This window comes from Phlebotomus papatasi, chromosome 3, assembly GCF_024763615.1.
Source record: "Phlebotomus papatasi isolate M1 chromosome 3, Ppap_2.1, whole genome shotgun sequence".
NCBI classification, from domain to species: Eukaryota; Metazoa; Arthropoda; class Insecta; order Diptera; family Psychodidae; genus Phlebotomus; species Phlebotomus papatasi.
In genome coordinates, this window is record NC_077224.1 from 64220404 (window position 1) to 64238531 (window position 18128).

Here is an 18128-nt window from a genome sequence, read left to right on the forward strand (position 1 = left end):
TTTGATTCCGGACAAAGTGCTAGACGATGACGACACAAAAGGACTGATTATATTAAAATTTCCCGAAGGGCCTGATACTTTCAATTGTTTCCATTGTTAGCAAAAATAAGAATCATGATAAAAATTCTCATTATACTTACATTGGCAGACTGGAAAGAGAAAAAAAAGAAGAAAACTGATATTAATTAAAAGAGCAACATTTTTAGTGGTAGGAGAGTAAATCAGAGAAACTCATCGATCCTAAATAGAGATTGTGGCTCTGATTTCATTTAGATCCACCCCTTTTAGAACCCCGTCGATAGTCCTTTGATGCGACACACCCCTAATTTGCATACAAAACTCTCCACATTGGAACATTTCTCGATGTTCTTCTCATTCAGTGATTTCCCCCGTAAATTAATTTTACCCCCACTTGCTTCTCAAGTTAGCTCTTTAGGAAGTGACCGAGCGAGAAAATGGGAAAAGGCAAGAAAATGAATTTTAGATGAATTTCCAGGAAGACACAATCTCACTTACAGGTTAGTGAATGATGACAAAGTTGTATAAAACGGATTTAAAAAATCAAATATTTCCAAAATTTCAAGAAATTTACAGATCGCTGAATTTTCACGCTTGATTCCGGTAATGCGATTTGAAGATTTCTGAGTATAGATTAGATCAGAGGTGTGCAAGAAACCGTTGAAACCGAATTAACGTCAAATGAAACATGTCAGTGGTCAAAACGCTACTATAACAAACTTATTTTGACGTTAATTCGGTTTCAACGGTTTCTTGCACACCTCCGGATTAGATAATCCCTACCTTTTACGATCTCTTTTCTAATGGTGCTGGCACACCTTTTCAATTGAGTGAATTTCAACCGATTGAAATTTTACCTCTTACTCTTCCAATGTAAAATCAGATATAGGTGTCTTTTTCTGTCAAATCAAATTTAAAATGGAAATTGAAATTTCAATTTTCATTTAACAGAAAGAGACACATATATCTTATTTCGCCTTGAAAGAGTAAGAGGTAAAATTTCAATCGGTTGAAATTCGCCCGATTGAAAAGGTGTGCCAGCGCCTTAAAAATTGAAAATATAATAAATTTATACGATTTATTGAAGTTGTATGTAAAAATTCTTGGATTTTCCAAAATAACTAGGAATAATTAATTAATTAATTCGTAAAACTTTTATTAAATTTTATTAAATTAAATTTATAAAACTTTTATTAAATTTTTGTGTATACAGTGAACGTGTTTAAATCTTGATAATTTTATATAGGGTAAAGTGATACAAGTTGGATATAGTGTTACAAGTTGGGCAATTCGCCGGTACAAGTTGGACAGGGATTTTTTCTTGATAAATACAATACTAAATTTTCTTTTAAGCACAAGGAACCAAATTATAAAAATAAAGCATTAAAAATATACAAATAAAAATGAAGTACTAAATTTATTAAGAAATAAAGCCCTGTTCAACTTGTTCCACTTTAGCCTATATTTCTATTTTTTGGAAATTCCGTCAAAGTATTAAAATATGTTTAAATTATCTAGTAAAATCCAGATAACATGAAGCTTTTCTCATTAATCTGCCTTGTGCTGTAAGTATAGGTGTTTAAATATCGTATCCTAAACAGTAAAAAAATACGGTGCCAATAGCTTATGATACGTTTTATTAAAGTGCCAATAAGTGTTTTTTTTTTGACACTAATGCCTAACGCACAATAAGTTTTGTTTTGTAAACATATCTTTAACATTTCAACGAGAACAAGAAAGGTCTAGATCTAGTCATGTTTCTCACTCTCATGGGTAATTCAAAAACATATTTAAAAACATAGTTTATTGTGATCTGTAGTGGAATCCTGTAAGAGTATGACAATGTCATATGGCAAATTTAAAAATATCAACGTGGTATATTCGGAAAAATTAAATTAAAAATAGAATCGTATCAGTTATTAAGAGATTCACAGAGCACCTTGCAATGATCATTCAATGTTCACTGGACTTTAATATTATCGTACTTCTGAATTTATCACGTAAATTTGTCATATGACATTGTCATATCATTACAGAATTCCCCTACCGGACACAATAACAATTAAAAATAACTTAAGTTTACAATTTGTTCTATTATTTTGAATTTTTTTTAAACAATCATAAAATCGATTTCACTTTACAGTACACTGGAATCCTATTTTCCCTTGTTTTCTTCTTATTTACTGGTAAATAATATTTGACTTTATAAATACCGTATTTCTTATAAACATTAGGCCAAGCCCCTCAATAAATTTTTCAACATAAAAAATATTACTAATAAAAATTGCAAAAACAAATAGAACATTGAGATTTTCCTTCCTAAAAAAATTGTTTTTTTGTAGTTTTCTTTAAGTTAATGGGGTAGCAGATTAGAGAAAAATGTAGCCTTAGGTGACGAGACAGCACGTCCTACAAAACACGACCTGCACGTATATTATTTGTAATTACTAAAAATATTAGCTGTAAGACCAAAAAATATTTTGAGGATCAATTGAATACTTTGAAAACTACTAGAGTAGAGTTTTCAGTAGAGTTCTTTCGAAAATTTTTAGTTATGAAATATTTCCAAAATTTCTTAAAGTTTTCAAACCCTAATCTGAATTCAATAAAACATACGCCAATTATTTGAATGCCTCTGTTGAAGAATCTCTGATTTAGGGTGAAAAGTCTCTTATCACTTCGTTGCACTCTTATGACAATTGCGTCTTTAGTTTTTTTGATCCTCACCTCAGACTTGAGCTTAGCCATCCCCATGTTGCAGCGCATTCCGAAGGAGATGATAAAGCCCAGGCACGTCATCAGGGCAACTGTGTAGCGAATTGTTTTGAAGCAGGGACACTCGGCCCTCACGTATTTGTCTATGTGCCGCAAAGGAGGACGTTCGTAGTCATCGTAGGACATTGGAGACTCCGGCACCTGATCTGCGTACCCACCTCCAATAGCCCCTGTGCCTTCTTCCATCTGCTCGTACCCATGTTTTGGCATCTCGAAGTTCTCATAACGAGTGCTGCAATAAAATATGGCATCATAAGAGAAATGCGATTCCCTCATTGTCTACTACTCATAAATATTTATCCAATTTCAACAAATTGGTGCCCAACAAATTGCACAGCGATAAATTCTCACTGGTGTCGTACAATAAAAGATGAGATTTCTTTTCTTCAGAAAAATATCTCAAGAAGTCCTTTTGGAATGTTCTAGTTTGAGACGTTTTTCAATTTTAATTAATTTCCTTTCGCTGAGAGGACCCTTAATTTAGTGCACAAGTAAATTGAATGATACTACTTTTCAGTGTTAGTCCTTTCAGTGTTGTATTCTGCAATATAATTTTCATGCAAATTGTTGGAAGTGTAAGGAGAAATCCACTTTATGTCAAATGCCATTTGCTTCTTGGAAAGTGGTACAATTTTTTGAGAGGGATTCTAAAGGTTTTGGAGAAGACAGTCTTACCAATTGGTACTATTTAATAATAACATTTTCAATTTTCAATGGATAAAGGATTGAAATACCTATTCTATTCGATTTTGAACGTTCTGCAAAACATGCAATGTAATTTGGTAGCAGTCGCAACTAAAAGCATATATTTTGGAAAATTTACCTCAATAATCTTCATTTTACAAAAACAAATCTTAATTTCAAATTTGCCTTGGAAAAAAACCATTTTCCCTTTGGTTGTCGTCTACTCTTTAAAAGGAAATATCTATTTAGTCACGAATTTGTCGTCAATGTTTTCCTGACTTTAATACACCACCGCGTCCTCGTGCCAGTGAATTAGTATGCTTTTAGTCAGCAATTTATCAATGGCTCTATATCTCCATAATGATGAGTTTCAAATCGCACCATAAAGCTGCAATCTCCCCCTTTCAAACCACCCTCAACTTCTTGTCTCATCAATACCCACAGACTTTTGACTACATGAATAACTTCCCCCAATTTCATATTTTCCCGGTATTATGGATAGTATTTCACGGCATGGAGACAAAAAAAGGAGGCATCATACTCTACTAACGGACAGTAATTTATTTAGCATGATCATGCCTCCCGTATAGCACTGGAGCAAAATTCATTTCCCTTTGAGGGAAACCCAGCAGAGAGTTTTGTACAACTTTCCAATTATGATCCGATTAAATGTTGATGACTCTATGCTTTTATGGTTTTTTTTCCGCATGTCCTTCAATGGGATTTTCAGGAGGAAAAAATATGCCTTTCCAAGGCGATTCTGCATGAGAAGTCACAATATTTTAATTAAAGTTTGCACGAGAAAAATTTTCATGTTGAATGAATGTGGCAGAAAGTAGATATTGGTGATATTTTCTGTCCACAAGAGAAGCATCAAATCCATGAATTTTCATTTATTCAGGAATAAAGGCAACAACCCTTAAGGATTTATCTGGGAAATCTTCCCCTCACAGAATAGGACTCAATCTAAATCGCAATATAATAGTGCGGGATCTCAGTGAAATCCCCACGATATTCATCTAAATTTCAATTCATGTGGATGAGATAAACGATATACGAGTATATATATATACGATGTTTGCCTGGGTTCTTCCTTTGAACACAAGCCACTGACTTGGGGGTAAAGATAGATAAATCTCTTAAGAAGTGTTTATTTTTTTAAGAATCACCGTCTCCAATCACAACTTTTGCCTTTCTCTGTAGGCCAGGTAATGCAGAGGGATCATCAGGTTTTTAAATGGATTCTTTAGTATCAAAACGTGATACAATAATGAGGTCAATTTAAATCGATTTCACGATAAATCTTAATTTATTTAAAGCAAGATTTTAGAAACGATCTGAAAGCTCTTTAAGTTATTATACGTAACAGCATTGTGCTTTGTGATTTTATTCTATGCTTTACAAGGGTTGGTTACTCATCCAAACGGCAAAGAAAAATTTCATAAAGCTGCACAAGTATTTCTAAATATTCCAATATTTCCAAATTCCATTAATTTTTAATGTTAAAACATATTCTAGATATAATTCAATTTAAATATACTATATTTGTAGGCCTAATCCACTATTTTATAATTATAAATAAATAGATCAAGTTTTTATTGTTAAGTGACTCAAAAAGACCTAAAATCATACATTTAAATGAATAAGTTTAAAAACACCGTTAGTGAGAACACACAAAGCTTAGGCGTTTCTGGATAGTATTTACCATTTTTTTGAAGAAAAATCAGCGTATTTGCATCACTAAGTATTGCAAATGGTTCTAAAAAGCCATTTCGTATTAAATTTCATTTTGTTAAATGGCTATCTAAAAGTCATGTTTTTTAATTATTTCTATTATTCATGCTTTATTTCTCAAAAAAAAGGTTTTGAATTTTGAGTTTTGTATATTGTTTTTAAATTTAAGGATTAATTTTTAACTTTTAAAATATTTATTATTAGTAACTGTATAGAATTTCCATTCTATAAGATCTCTTAAAAATAAGAGACAAAAGACGGTTGGATTTTGAACATGTATGGAGGGAGAGAGAAGGAGGAAAAAGTGGTGAAAAAGATCAGCTGGAAAGAAAGTAGGGGAATGAGCGGGAACCAGTCTGGGCGTTACGTAAGAAGATTTGAAAATCAAAGAGACGTGAGGAGAAGTGTATTAGATTTATTTGTGAAATTATTGTAGAAATATTAACTTTAAAATACAGAAAAACGACAGTGACGTAGAGTTAAACTGTGTTCAGTCTAGTAGTGGAGAATTTGGTGGAAATAAATAATTGGTGAAGGTGAAAATTGTGTTTCACTGCCTCAGTGGATTTGGTGAAGGGCATTTGGCGGTCATCGAGGAAACGTCTTCTGGAAAATCCAGCCGCCTACGTTCCGGATCACTGTTGAAGACATTTACTAAAGGAATATATATTTCCAGGTAAACTGGGCAGGAAGAAGAGGGTATTAGATATCACAGAATCCTATCACAGAGAAATTATTGTTTACCACAGGTACGTGAATATCACAAACGGTAGAAGGAAGCCCAAGAAACACACAGTCCCTGACAGATTTATAACACCACAATATATTTATAGGTAATTCTCCACAGTAACTAAAAATGAAACTAGCCTGAACTAGCCTAGCACAGAAAATTTCTGTTTAATCGAATTCCGTTGAACAAGAAATATCTATAAATAAAATAAGCCCTGTAATGTCCAACTTTTAAATATGCAAAAAAAGTATTAAAATATTTTTTCTATGCTAATTATGGTCCAATAAAATCAAAAATATCATCCGTTTTTTATTATCTCTTTTAGTTTAGGCGTAAAATGCGAAAATATAAAAAATGTTTCAGTCTTTCTTCGCTCTTAAAATTCACATTTTTATTTTTTCAATTTTCTAAATTAAAATTTATGAAGTAGAATGACATACCTTTTAGTAAAAACAAATTTATTTTAGTCTGATAACTTTAAATCGGTGTTTGCATTGAATTTGTAAATAAAATTCTTTGCATAATTTTTTATCCTACTTTTTCTCTGACCTGTCACACAAAAATCTGGGGATAGCAACGAAACAAAAAGTCAAAGTGAGTTCAAACCTTCAGAAGATGTCAGTAAGACTATTGCCGAGGACACTATAGCACTCTTAAATAAATAAAACCTTAATTGTCACTATAAATTCGTTTTTTGTGATGCTACCCTGCAGTGATTCTTAAACGTTAGAAGGTTACTAAAGCCTATCTGAGATTCTCTACAATCTCAGCTTTTGTAGTTCTGACCCAAAGTTTGCTTTTTTATTTATTTTTCTTGTGGTTAATTATGTTTCAAAATGCTCCATATATTTCATTATATAATTAAGATTTTACTTGATACAAAGTCTTATAGTGCGGACCGGTCATTATTCCAGATTATCAAGTGTATCAATCCAAAATAAATCACATCAAATAATGTCATAGCAGGAAGTGGGGCACCTTTGAATTGGGGCAGCTTTGAAATTAGGCTTTTTCTCAAATTTTTAAATAAAACTGGACCTTATTATGATATAATTTAGCTCAGCAAACCAATTGTGAAGCTAAATTACATAATGATATGGCTAAATTGCTTTTAAAAGTCGGAGAAAAAAGTCTAATTTCAAAGCTGTCCCACTTCAAAAGTGCCCCATTCCGCTCTGTCATAAAAACCATCTTCTAGATACAATTAGAATATTTTTTATCAGAAATGTAACTAAGAATATAGACAACTTTATTGCATTCGAAACACATAAATATTGATACATTTTCAAGTTGTTGAATTAAAGGATCTATTGAGCGATCTATTGAAATTACAAGGATTTTAGTCGATTAGTTTAGGGTGATAGGAACACCTATTGACACTTTAAGAACTTGTCATGATTTATTGGCACCCTGCTCTGTACCATTTGGAATACAAAATTTGAAGATTTTGGCAAAAGTGTCAATAGGGGTTCCCTGTCGAAGAGGTGTTCCTTTGACTACATATCTGCTGTTTAAGCTCTGAATTTCACAAAATTTATGAGTGATAATATGGTCTTCCTTCTCGTTATCTATTCAGAAAGGGCGGGGGCAGTTTCTTTTTTAAATTCATGAAGTTTATAGAATGTTCTGTCCATTGGAAAAAGTGAGAGTAAGTGCGAAAAATAGGGCAAAAATCATCATTCATCTGAGAGCGCAGCTGATGTCAATTTATGAATTCGAATGAACCACCTGTCGCCGGCAAAATCCTCCCAGTCTGTGACCATCAGGAGAGCAAGGGTGGTTGGAGAAAATTGAGTTTGAAGGAGGAAATCGGCAGAGAATCACAGGAAAAAAAACACTCAACAGGTTGGTCTGAAGACTGGTGGAAATTCATACGTCCACAGGGAATTGAAACACATCCAATTGATGTGGGAAACAAGTGCATAATTTATTTAACAAGGTGTTTGAGGCATATCTCTCCCCTCGGAGCTGTGCCAGGCAGTAACTGAGGGTTGTACTTCAAGCTGAACATGGATAAGTTCACATTTTAATAATTTACTTATTCAATTTATGTGGGAAAATATGATTTTATGATCTCACAACATGCACTTTAATTTTATTTAAAGGGAATTGATTGAGAAATGATCAATAAAATAATTAAAATTGCACCAACAACTTCACACTTCTTCAATCTGGGTCATCTGGGCTAAAATTTTAATGAGGTATCAAGAAAAGGCAACTTTTATGATCATTCACAAAGTATTTGTACTTTAGAGATCTGTAATATGCTATAAAAATAATTGTCAATAAAATGCTGTAATGCAACGAAGAAATATGATTTAATATCGAACGTCTTTATTACTTTCAATTTATGATCTGCTCATAAATTACATTGACACACGATCTCTTCCTGGTTTCTTTATATAGAAAAGTAAGATTATTGTTGCACGAAGTAATTTATAAACAAATTACTTTTTAATTGAAAAACTCACGACTCCGTTGAGCTTTCAATTTTGGCCGAAGATCATCTCTCTTGGGAGAAATGATATTTATCGAGGGATTACCAGTGAAAGGTGCAGCATTGCTCTTCTTCTACTTTCGAAACTCTGTTCAAAACTTTTTACCAAATTAATGTTCAGTGCAATTTTATTATTATAAATATAATTCCCTTCTCTCAACTGTCTCAAGCGCAAGCTCATTACTAAATTTTCGAAAAAGAAGACATGAGAGATTTATTTTATAAAATTTTTACACCTTTTATTGGTATCATAATCACTGATCTGATCTTTATGTTTCCTTTTCGTTTAATTCAGAGACGATTTGTTATAATTTTTCAATAAATCGTTCGAGTTGTTTATAAAATGAATTATAAAAAAAGGTGGCGTTCAAAGAGGAAGGATGGGATTAGGGTAAAGAGTTGGAGCAAAATCTCTATGTTTTTTTGTTTTTTGAGAGATCACTAATGACCGAAAGTTGTTACCTCGTATCGTTTGATCTTTAGTCTGGCAAAGTTTAAAAAAACGTATTAGGGGAAAGCTTTCAGGTTTCGCATACACTCTGGCTTCGAACATTTTATTTTTCTCATGTTTCTTTAATAAATCTGACCTAATTTAAAATATATTGCTATTAGGTCAGACTCATTAAAAGAATATGGGAGCAATATAGAGTGTTCAAAGCTAGAGTGTATGCGAAGCTTGATAGCCTTCTCCTTATTAATTGCTTTTTATTTAAGCTAGAACAAATAAAAGGTTTTCTAGGTTTTCTTAAAATAAGAATTTTAAGTGATTTGAAGAGAATTAGGGGAAGTGTGCCAAATTTCGGCCTGCTTCTAATTTCGGCCACTTTGAGCTTAATTTCGGCCATGGAAATAAATTAATTAAAATTATGTTGTAATCTTCGAATAGTCAATGAATTCATTTTGCTTTTAAATATTTATTAATTTTTGGATGTATTAACACAAAGATCGTTAAATTTTAGGTATAACTTGAATTTAAATTGCGTTGTAAAAACTCAATGTGGAAAGAGTCTTACAAAAAATGTGACAGATCGATTGTGTTTCTAGCAGTCTTGCGATTTGTTGGTGAAGTGCGAAAGGTTTTCCTTCGGTATTTTTCATGAAAATTGATGAGTTTTCATTAAATATTGTTTCTGTTTATGTTAATAATGAATCAATCTTTAAATTTTGGGTAAAATTTCCCAGCTGGATCCTGTATTTCGCGTAAAAAAGTATATACTTTGTTAGCGTCTCTTCGGTGAGGTGGGGTTGCCTATTCCGGCAACATCTTTTGCTTTCCGAAATTTTTTATTCATTTTCAATTTCTGAGTTCTACAATGTCCAGAGAAAAAAAACCTTCGCTTCCATGAAAAAGATGATGTGGAAAAGGCCTTGTAAGAGTTCAGGAAGGGCAAATTGCTAAGGGAATCTGCGCGTAAATTTGAGATGCTACTCTTCAGATCTTCAGGGCAAATTACATGGAAGATCTCTGGGCTTGTGAGACATTTAAACGTATTAAACTAAATATTAAACTCGTTCCGTTTGACGTTTTGAAATTTTCAATCCGTTGCTTTACAAAAGGTGGTCACAAACAAGGTGGCCGGAATTTCACACAAAGTGGCCAGAATACTGCCCAAAGGAATGTCCACATTTTTATTAATTTTTCAATATTTTAGGAAGTGATTTAAAGAAAACAAAGATGATAAACTAGTTTTCAAGGTTCCACACAACCCTCCTGAAAAGGAAGGAACAAGAAATATCAATATGAATTAAAAATATTGCATTTCAAACTTAGGAGTTCGGTGCTTATTTGCAATTATGCCGAAATTTGGCACACTTACCCTAAACACTTTATATTATATTTGTTCATTTTCAAATTTTAATCTTCTTGTGCCAAATAATTACTTTTCTTTTGACTGAATACGTTTTTTTGCAAAATAAAATTTGATCGTCAAGAATATATTTTTGATTATTTATCGGTCAGTGCATGTGATCTTTTCTTAAAATTAAAATTTTACGATTTATCGTTTATTTACTGAGAGTTATAAAATTTCTATGTTAGTCTTAGCTCTGAAAAATATTATATTTATTTCATTAAATTTTTTATAGGGGTTTAAAAATCAACCCTTGGACATTAATGCCCGTAAATGATCAAGATATCTAGACTGTGAATCACTAGAGGAAAAATCATGAAATATAATCGTATCACTTTCCGAATGATTGATTCCATGATGTGAAATTAACCACGCATCAATTCAGCATGTTCTATTGTATTCTGCAGTGACTTTACCCATTTCCCCCTTTAATTTCCACGTCCCTTCACAATTCAGCATCTAGTGATGGAAAAAAAACAGTCAGAGATAAACAAGAAATCAATAAATTTGGAACGAAAGAACGAAAAATCATCACTTGGGCGCATCCCATTCCTCCTGAACTACTGTAACCTCAGAAGAAGTTTTGCTTAAAAATATTTGCTTGGTTTCCACCCCCAATTCAGAAGTTCCAGAAACCCACTGAGTGTCTTGTTTCAGGGAGCTGAAAGGGGGATATTTGAGGTGGGAAACAATCTGTGGAATTGGCAGGATTCTCCTTGAGAACATTGTCCCAAGGAAAACCCTCTCCAGAAGCGTCTCTTGAGATGTTGAGGGTGACGAAGATGTGTATGTTGAGTGAAGTTGCGGAGCTATAATCTACGAGACTGTGAACGATTTTCGAGGATTTAATGCTGGAACATAATATACAGGATTAAGGGATAAAGTGGAAGACAATTTAAGTGAAATGTGACTAAGCAAGAGATTTGTTCGATGTTTTTTTGGAATAGGAGGAAACACCATCACGTTCAACTTTCTTAACGGCGAACAAATTCAAATTCCACCACATGAACCAAAAGGGCTTTCTCTTAAAGAACACTGTAGAAATTCTTTTAAACCGTGCCTTCGAGAAGCTGAAGGGTTTCTGTAAGAAAAACAACATTTTGTGATACAAAGGCAGTAAAAATCGTATCACATTATTTCCTACCCCAAAAGATTTGGGGGAAGAAAAGAGATTGTTGTGATTGCAACCATATCAATTCTTTAGGAAGGGGTGACACATTTGTTGAATTGCTTTCATCTTTCTTCGGTGGAAGATGTGAAAAGAACCCCTTTTGTGACTTCCTCTAAAATCTCACACACCCTCAAACTCACATTTGTCATGTTGCTAAAGAACTCTTGCATGTCAATCAAGGATAGAAGCCACATCAGCAAGTATTTTACTTTGGTGGTTTCATTGAACCATTGAAAGCTATTTTTGCTACTTTTATTCCAGAAGGTCTCTTTTACTGGAATTTTGATTCATGAAATGGAATTCTTGGGTACATTTTTATATTCCAAGATAAAAAAAACACTTTCTTTTCCGTAACTTTACTCGAATCATCGTCTTCAAAGAAAACTAAAACATGGTGATAGAACAAGTCTTTAAAGATATTTCTATTTGTATTGTTCGAATTCAAAGAGACTGACATATCAAATTTTTAGATTTTGAGGCAATAATAATAACATAATAATTTGTTGGTCATATTTGTAAATTAGGCTTATAGCCTCTGTATACAATCAGGGTTAGATTGCATTACAACGGTTAAAGATTTTCTTTCTACTGTTTATACTTTTCTTCACTTTTCTTTTCTTGCTTTTCTTAGTACTGCAAAATCTATCCGAATGTGCTCTCGAAAAAAGTGTTAAATCTTGATAGGGTAGTGTGCCAAATTTCGGCATAGTTGCATGCAAACGCCAAAGCCTCAAATTTGAAATATAATATTTTTAATACAAATTGAATATATTTGTAACTTTTTTATAAGGAGTTTTGCTTGGAACCTTATAGACAGTTTATCGTCTTTATTTTCTCTAAAATCATTCTTAATACATTTTAAAATGAAAAAAATGTAGGCATAGCATTGGTGGCTTATTTCGGGAAACTTCATTCTCATAGTTCTGTGCCCTTCCGGAATTCTTCCAATGTCTTTTTCAGATCATCTTGTTCGTCGAAGCAACATTTTTTGTTATTTTTTTGCATTGTATAATCTCTAGAGTATGCAAAACATAAAAATTCATGGAAATTCGAAGAATAAAAAATGTGGTCGAAATTGGAAGTTGGCCGGAATTTGGTACACTTAACCTACATATTTTTTAAATAATAAATAAATAAATAAATAATTACAAAATATTTTTATTTATTTAATTGTATAAATTATATGCTAATTTAGGTTGATTTTTAGTTAATTGAGAACAATTTGAATTGAGTTTAATAAATCGATGCACAGCACATCCAAACTAAAAATGAAACGAAACGCTTTTAATAATAAAAATATGTTTATATTGCTTAAGATCTATAATTTCTTATAATGCAAGAATTTTTACAAAATCGTGGTGTCTTGAATATTAAGGACAAATTATTCATTCGATTCTGAAAAAAAAAATAAATTACTTGTTATTTCGAATTTCAATACTTTCGATAAATGAGCTATACCTCTAATTTGAAAATTGTTTTACAGTACAAAAAACCCAATTTTTGAAATAATGTTATAAATTTGTTTACCGAAATCTTCTCTGATACACAAATAGCAATTAATATTTCCAGTTTTTTGTAATGGATGCTTAAAAAATAATTAAATTAATCGTTGTTTTTTATTTCCAAACTTTTAATTTTTTCACCAAACTCTGCGTGTTTAAAGAATATTTCTAAACCGAAAAATATAGAGAAATAAATATTAGTTTGGCGATGCTATAAGAAAAAACGCGCTACCTTCGGACGACTGAAGTTTTGAACAACTCATATTTTCAATACGTTTTTAATGAATTTGATCCATTATAATATTACATATGAATAGCTAGTCGAGTGGCTCAAATTTTCAGAAAAGAGCCATGTGTCAAATCTATTAAGAACAAAGAAAGAAAAATAAGTTGTCCAAAGCTTGTGTCGTCCGAAAGTAGCGCGCTTTCCCTTAATAAGATTTGACGTTCAGTGTGATTCTGCTTTAATTTATAGATTAGGTTAATTAAATTGAAATATAATTCACTTTTAAGAAATTTAAAACAACTTCAAAAATTTCAGGAGCTCATCTTCAGACAAGCGGCTAAATAAGGGTGTTGGGTGTTATCTTAAAATATTCTAGAGAATGTTAACAATCTTTCAAGTCTTTGGTTTTCTTAAGGACTTATCTTCATACTTTACCCTTCAAAAATTCTCACGGTATCCCATATCACTGTTGATGAAAGTATCATGTGTTCCCGTGAATGCTATCATTAAAGTAATTTGTGTGGTAAATATAAAACAATATCATTACTCAAATCACTATGGAGTCATCAGGCTTGAATATATTGAACACAGGCGTTTATGGAACGTGATATTGTCAACCCTTCTGATTATGAAAACCCATCCCCCAACCCTCTTTCAAACGTTCCCCGAACCCCTTCCTCACCCTCTGACTGATGATTTTCTATCCATATTCAACAAATTTGCTGAATGAAATGTCTCTTTGGCACCCTTCCCCTGGAAAATATTATATAACGTCACGCTTTTGTCGTCGTCCATTAAATCCACAACACGTCGCTAATAATCAACCCCTAAATTGTGTACAAGAAGTACATTAAGCGACAGAGAACATTTTAGAGACAATATCCGTGGGGTTGGATTGAGGGTGCCTTTCTTGTCGGGATTCCTGGATCGGGAAAAAAGCAAAATTTATTTTACCTTGCCTGTCCACCTCCAAAAATCTTCAATTGAAGTAATATTGCAATTCTAAATTAAGATTTTTTTCAGGGGAAAAAATAAGTATGAGATACAGTATAAAATTAATTTGTTGAAATTGCTTTTTCATCATCATTCAGTGTGTTGTGGAAGATGGGAGAAGACCGTTTAATTACATGTTTTATATGGGGTAAAAAGGTAAACATATCCCCGACTGAATGTTGTGTATTTATCTCTTGATCTCGAATCTATATTACATTTAAATACAAACAGAGGGTTCCTAAAACGGTGGCAAATTCACTGGAGATTGCTGTTTGCATGTTGCCCACCCATTGGAAGTGCTTTGGGTGAAACAATGTAACCACTCACTTATTCCACTTTTATTATATGCAAATAAAATTTTGATTCTAATGGATCTCAATGGATGCATAGTAACGTTCTTTCAGCACATTGTAAAATCCGTCGGCACTTGGCACAAGGCACAGTGTGAGGAGAAATTGAATTAATCTAGATGAAATCTTATAAAATTCAATTAAATCATGACACACCCAGTCATTGTTGATGAAAGTACCACCGAGAATTTTTTTTTAAATACCAACCAAGAAAGAAGCATTTATATGATTTCCAACGACCATTTGGGTAACCAACCCCAAGAGAAATATAATTTTTATTCAATTAACAGTTTTCTTGGTTATTTTGCTGTGTGAAGCTTCAGTAGCATTCTCCACAGGAGAAACCTATTAAAGATTATTTCCTGCTTCAGTCCACAACTACCTCTCTAACCACGGAGGACTTTGGCAGAGATGGGAGTATCAAACAAATGGAAATCAATTGAACCGGAAATTCAATCAGCGAAATAAATCATATCAAAATTGTATCCGCATATTCCTACTTTTCAAATAAAGATCCACTTTCTCGTCAAATTATATTTCCAATGGGTTGAAGGGATTCTCTTTTTGATTGTAGAGCTATGAATTACCAGAATGGGATATCTATTCCCTGGAAAATTTCCCAATGGGAATTCCATCCTTACTGCATTAAATTTTAAGCGAATATGGAACAAGTAAAATCGAGTTTTTGTTAAACAATTTTGAATTAAGGGAATTAAGGAATGATTTTAAATATTTAGGGGAAACTGGGGCAGTAGTAAACACGAGATAGTTGTGAACGAGATAGTTTTAGAGGACGAGATCTAAGGTAAAGTGTCCTCGAGTCCAGTTCCTCGACTCGACCGGTGGTCAATATTTCAATTTTTGATGGTGAATTTGTATAAAATTGTTACTTATTCGTATTTATTTATGGAATAATTGACCTATTAATGTTAAATCATACGCCAAATATTAGTGAAAATATCAATAAATTGTACACTGAGAAAAAAAAGAGGCTGCGATTAACTTTTTTCGTCATAACTTTAACACTTTTTGGGTGTAAAAATGTATCAACATTTTTTAATGTTAATTTTACAACTTTAAAGGGTAAAATCATCATGAAAGAAGGGTAACTTTAACCCTTAATACACCTAAAAAGGGTAATATTTTCACCGTTTTCGGATCAATACTGCAAGGTAAAATTAACATTTCCGGAATGTTATTTTAACTTTTTCGGATTTCTCTCAGTGTATAAATAACTTTACCGGTCGAATTGAGGAACCGGTCGACTTCAGGGCACTTTACCTTATATGAATTTATATATAGTATAGGGATCCTTGTCCCCTGAACAAATATTTGACATAAGTCCCAGTAGTGGACACATAAATGTCGGTGTTTATAACTACCCCATGTTTACTACTTCCCCAGTTTCCCCTACTAGAGTGGAATAAAATTAATTCACTGTTTCCACAAAAATGAAAATAATTTTAGTATCTCTATTTGGTATTTGGTACAAAATCATGATGGATATTATCCATACTGCTATTCACTTTAATTCCTCATATTGCAAGAAATTATGTTCTGACAAAATTTTGGAATTCTGAAGTTTACAATTCGTCGACTTCAAGGTATTTGTCGGTTTTTATCTGCACTTTATCGAACTAATTGTCAAACGGTAAAGCCGTCTTCAGACTAGAGATTTAGCCCAGTTCCTGAAGGCCTCAAAATTCTAAATTGCGAGCAATTTTATTACTTTTTAAGATCCTAATAAATCATTTATCTTTTATAATCAAATCCTATAAGTTATATTTTTCTAAAAAAAAACGTGATTGATGAGAAATTAGAGCAATTAAGCCATATAGCTAAGTCTTAAGTCTGAAATCCGTATAAAAGATATCAACGTCTGGTATTCAGTGACACGTCCCCCGCATAAATCGATATTATTTAAAAAAAAATACTTTCCTCTTATTCCACTATTTCTTTTTAAAGTAATCTTGACCAGTTTCTTACGAAAATGACTCTAGTCACTTATTTAATTTTTGTTTTTATTTTGGATGTAATCTAGGCTGTAATTTTGTCTCTACATGCCTATGCACAAAAATAGTCTTTCAATATTGGATGTTTTAAGATTAAAATACTAGGTACTCAATTATTTCAAAATGCAAAAAATTGGTCCCCATGACCATATTAGCCCTCATGAGGATGAGTTGGTTCTTTCCGATTTACCGTCTTTTTTTCAAAATCATGTCATTCTCCTTCTACATACATCGCCTGGTAGCAACTGGATCACCTGGTTAGCTGGCTTACCTCTTGACAAGGAGGTGAGGCTAGGGTTCAGGTATATAGTGCCTAGAGGTGAGCAAGACTTTTTTGTCGCACTCTTTTTGTAAAAAGAGTTGTTTTGTATAACTCTCTTCCTCGGAAGGCACGTAGCTCTGTACGAGGAATTCAAAAACGTTTCTAAATTGGACTTAACTAATTAGTTTCTGTTTTTAATTTGTTTCTCTCTTATCCCTCTTATCCTATCATAATTGTACTTTATGGTTCTTTTAGTTTTCTTTATTAAATCCTTTGTTCTTGCTATGCAATTGTAAAAGGATTTAACCCTATTTGTTATGAATTTTTGAAATAAATTTAAATTTAAATTAAATTAGAATATAAAATCATGCCCAGTACTGTCGAATATAAGGATAAATCCTTTTCTTAATCAATATCTATACAACCGAACTTTACTCAATATACATTTACCCCTTTGTAAACGATTTCTACTAGTAGCACCGACACTTGATGTAAAGAAATTAAAGAGAGATGTTTCTAAATAAAATTATATCAGGCTAAAATAAAAGGTAATCACCATATAGGGTTTAGTTTTAATCGATTTGGTTAAAATAAGGCTTAGCTGATATATCTAGAAATTTCCAACTCGATCGCATTGGATCCAATCACAAATGAAACGATCAAGTATTGATATATTAATTTAGGTTCTTGGATATTGTTTTTTTCTTACTTAGTGGTGATTTTTTCAGGCTTAAGGTCAAACGATCAGACGTATGGTCGTTTCGCTTTCGGTGATCTTTTTAAGTCACTGTCGAAGAATTTTTTTTCACTTAACAACAGCTAAAAGGAAATATTTTTAGAGTCCTTTACAAAGTTTAAAAGGAATTCAATTAGGTTACCGTAGATGCGGGTGACCTTACACTCCTGCTTTTCGCTCAGATTTTTTTTTTTAAATTCTAGAATCAATAATGGTCTTAAGACCCTAAGGACGTTTGAGGATGGTTCTCAAAGGCCATTTCTCAAGTATTTTGAAGAAAAGTTTACAAAAAACAGGGGTACAAAGTTACCTGCATCTACAGTTTTTCAAGCTTATAATAAAATTCCTAACAAAAGTATTTCAGTTAGTTCGAAATTGGTGTTCGACGAAAGTACTGACTGATTTTTATATATAAAAACAGAATTTTTAAGCAAATTAAGTAAGTTGATCGAATATTACTTTGAAAATTGCAAATTAGACAGGAGTATTTTGTCAAAGTGAAGATTGGCACTATTGGTTTGCACATGTTACATTCCAGCATTCGAACAGAAAATTAGAGGCATTACCTTGCGGAATTAACAACAAGCC

General features: G+C 32.4%; 1 protein-coding gene across 2 annotated transcripts in view; it reads right to left on the reverse strand.

Moving 5' to 3' along the window:
* Nucleotides 1–18128, reverse strand: part of LOC129807184 (vesicular glutamate transporter 1) — a 49444-nt gene that overhangs the window by 8111 nt on the left and 23205 nt on the right. For both annotated transcript variants that reach the window (XM_055856273.1, XM_055856272.1), the window contains 2 exons: nucleotides 2746–3025; nucleotides 141–149 (listed from right to left, as the gene is read on the reverse strand). In XM_055856273.1, coding sequence (XP_055712248.1) covers nucleotides 141–149; nucleotides 2746–3025 — 289 coding nt within the window. The remainder of the gene's footprint in view (nucleotides 1–140; nucleotides 150–2745; nucleotides 3026–18128) is intronic.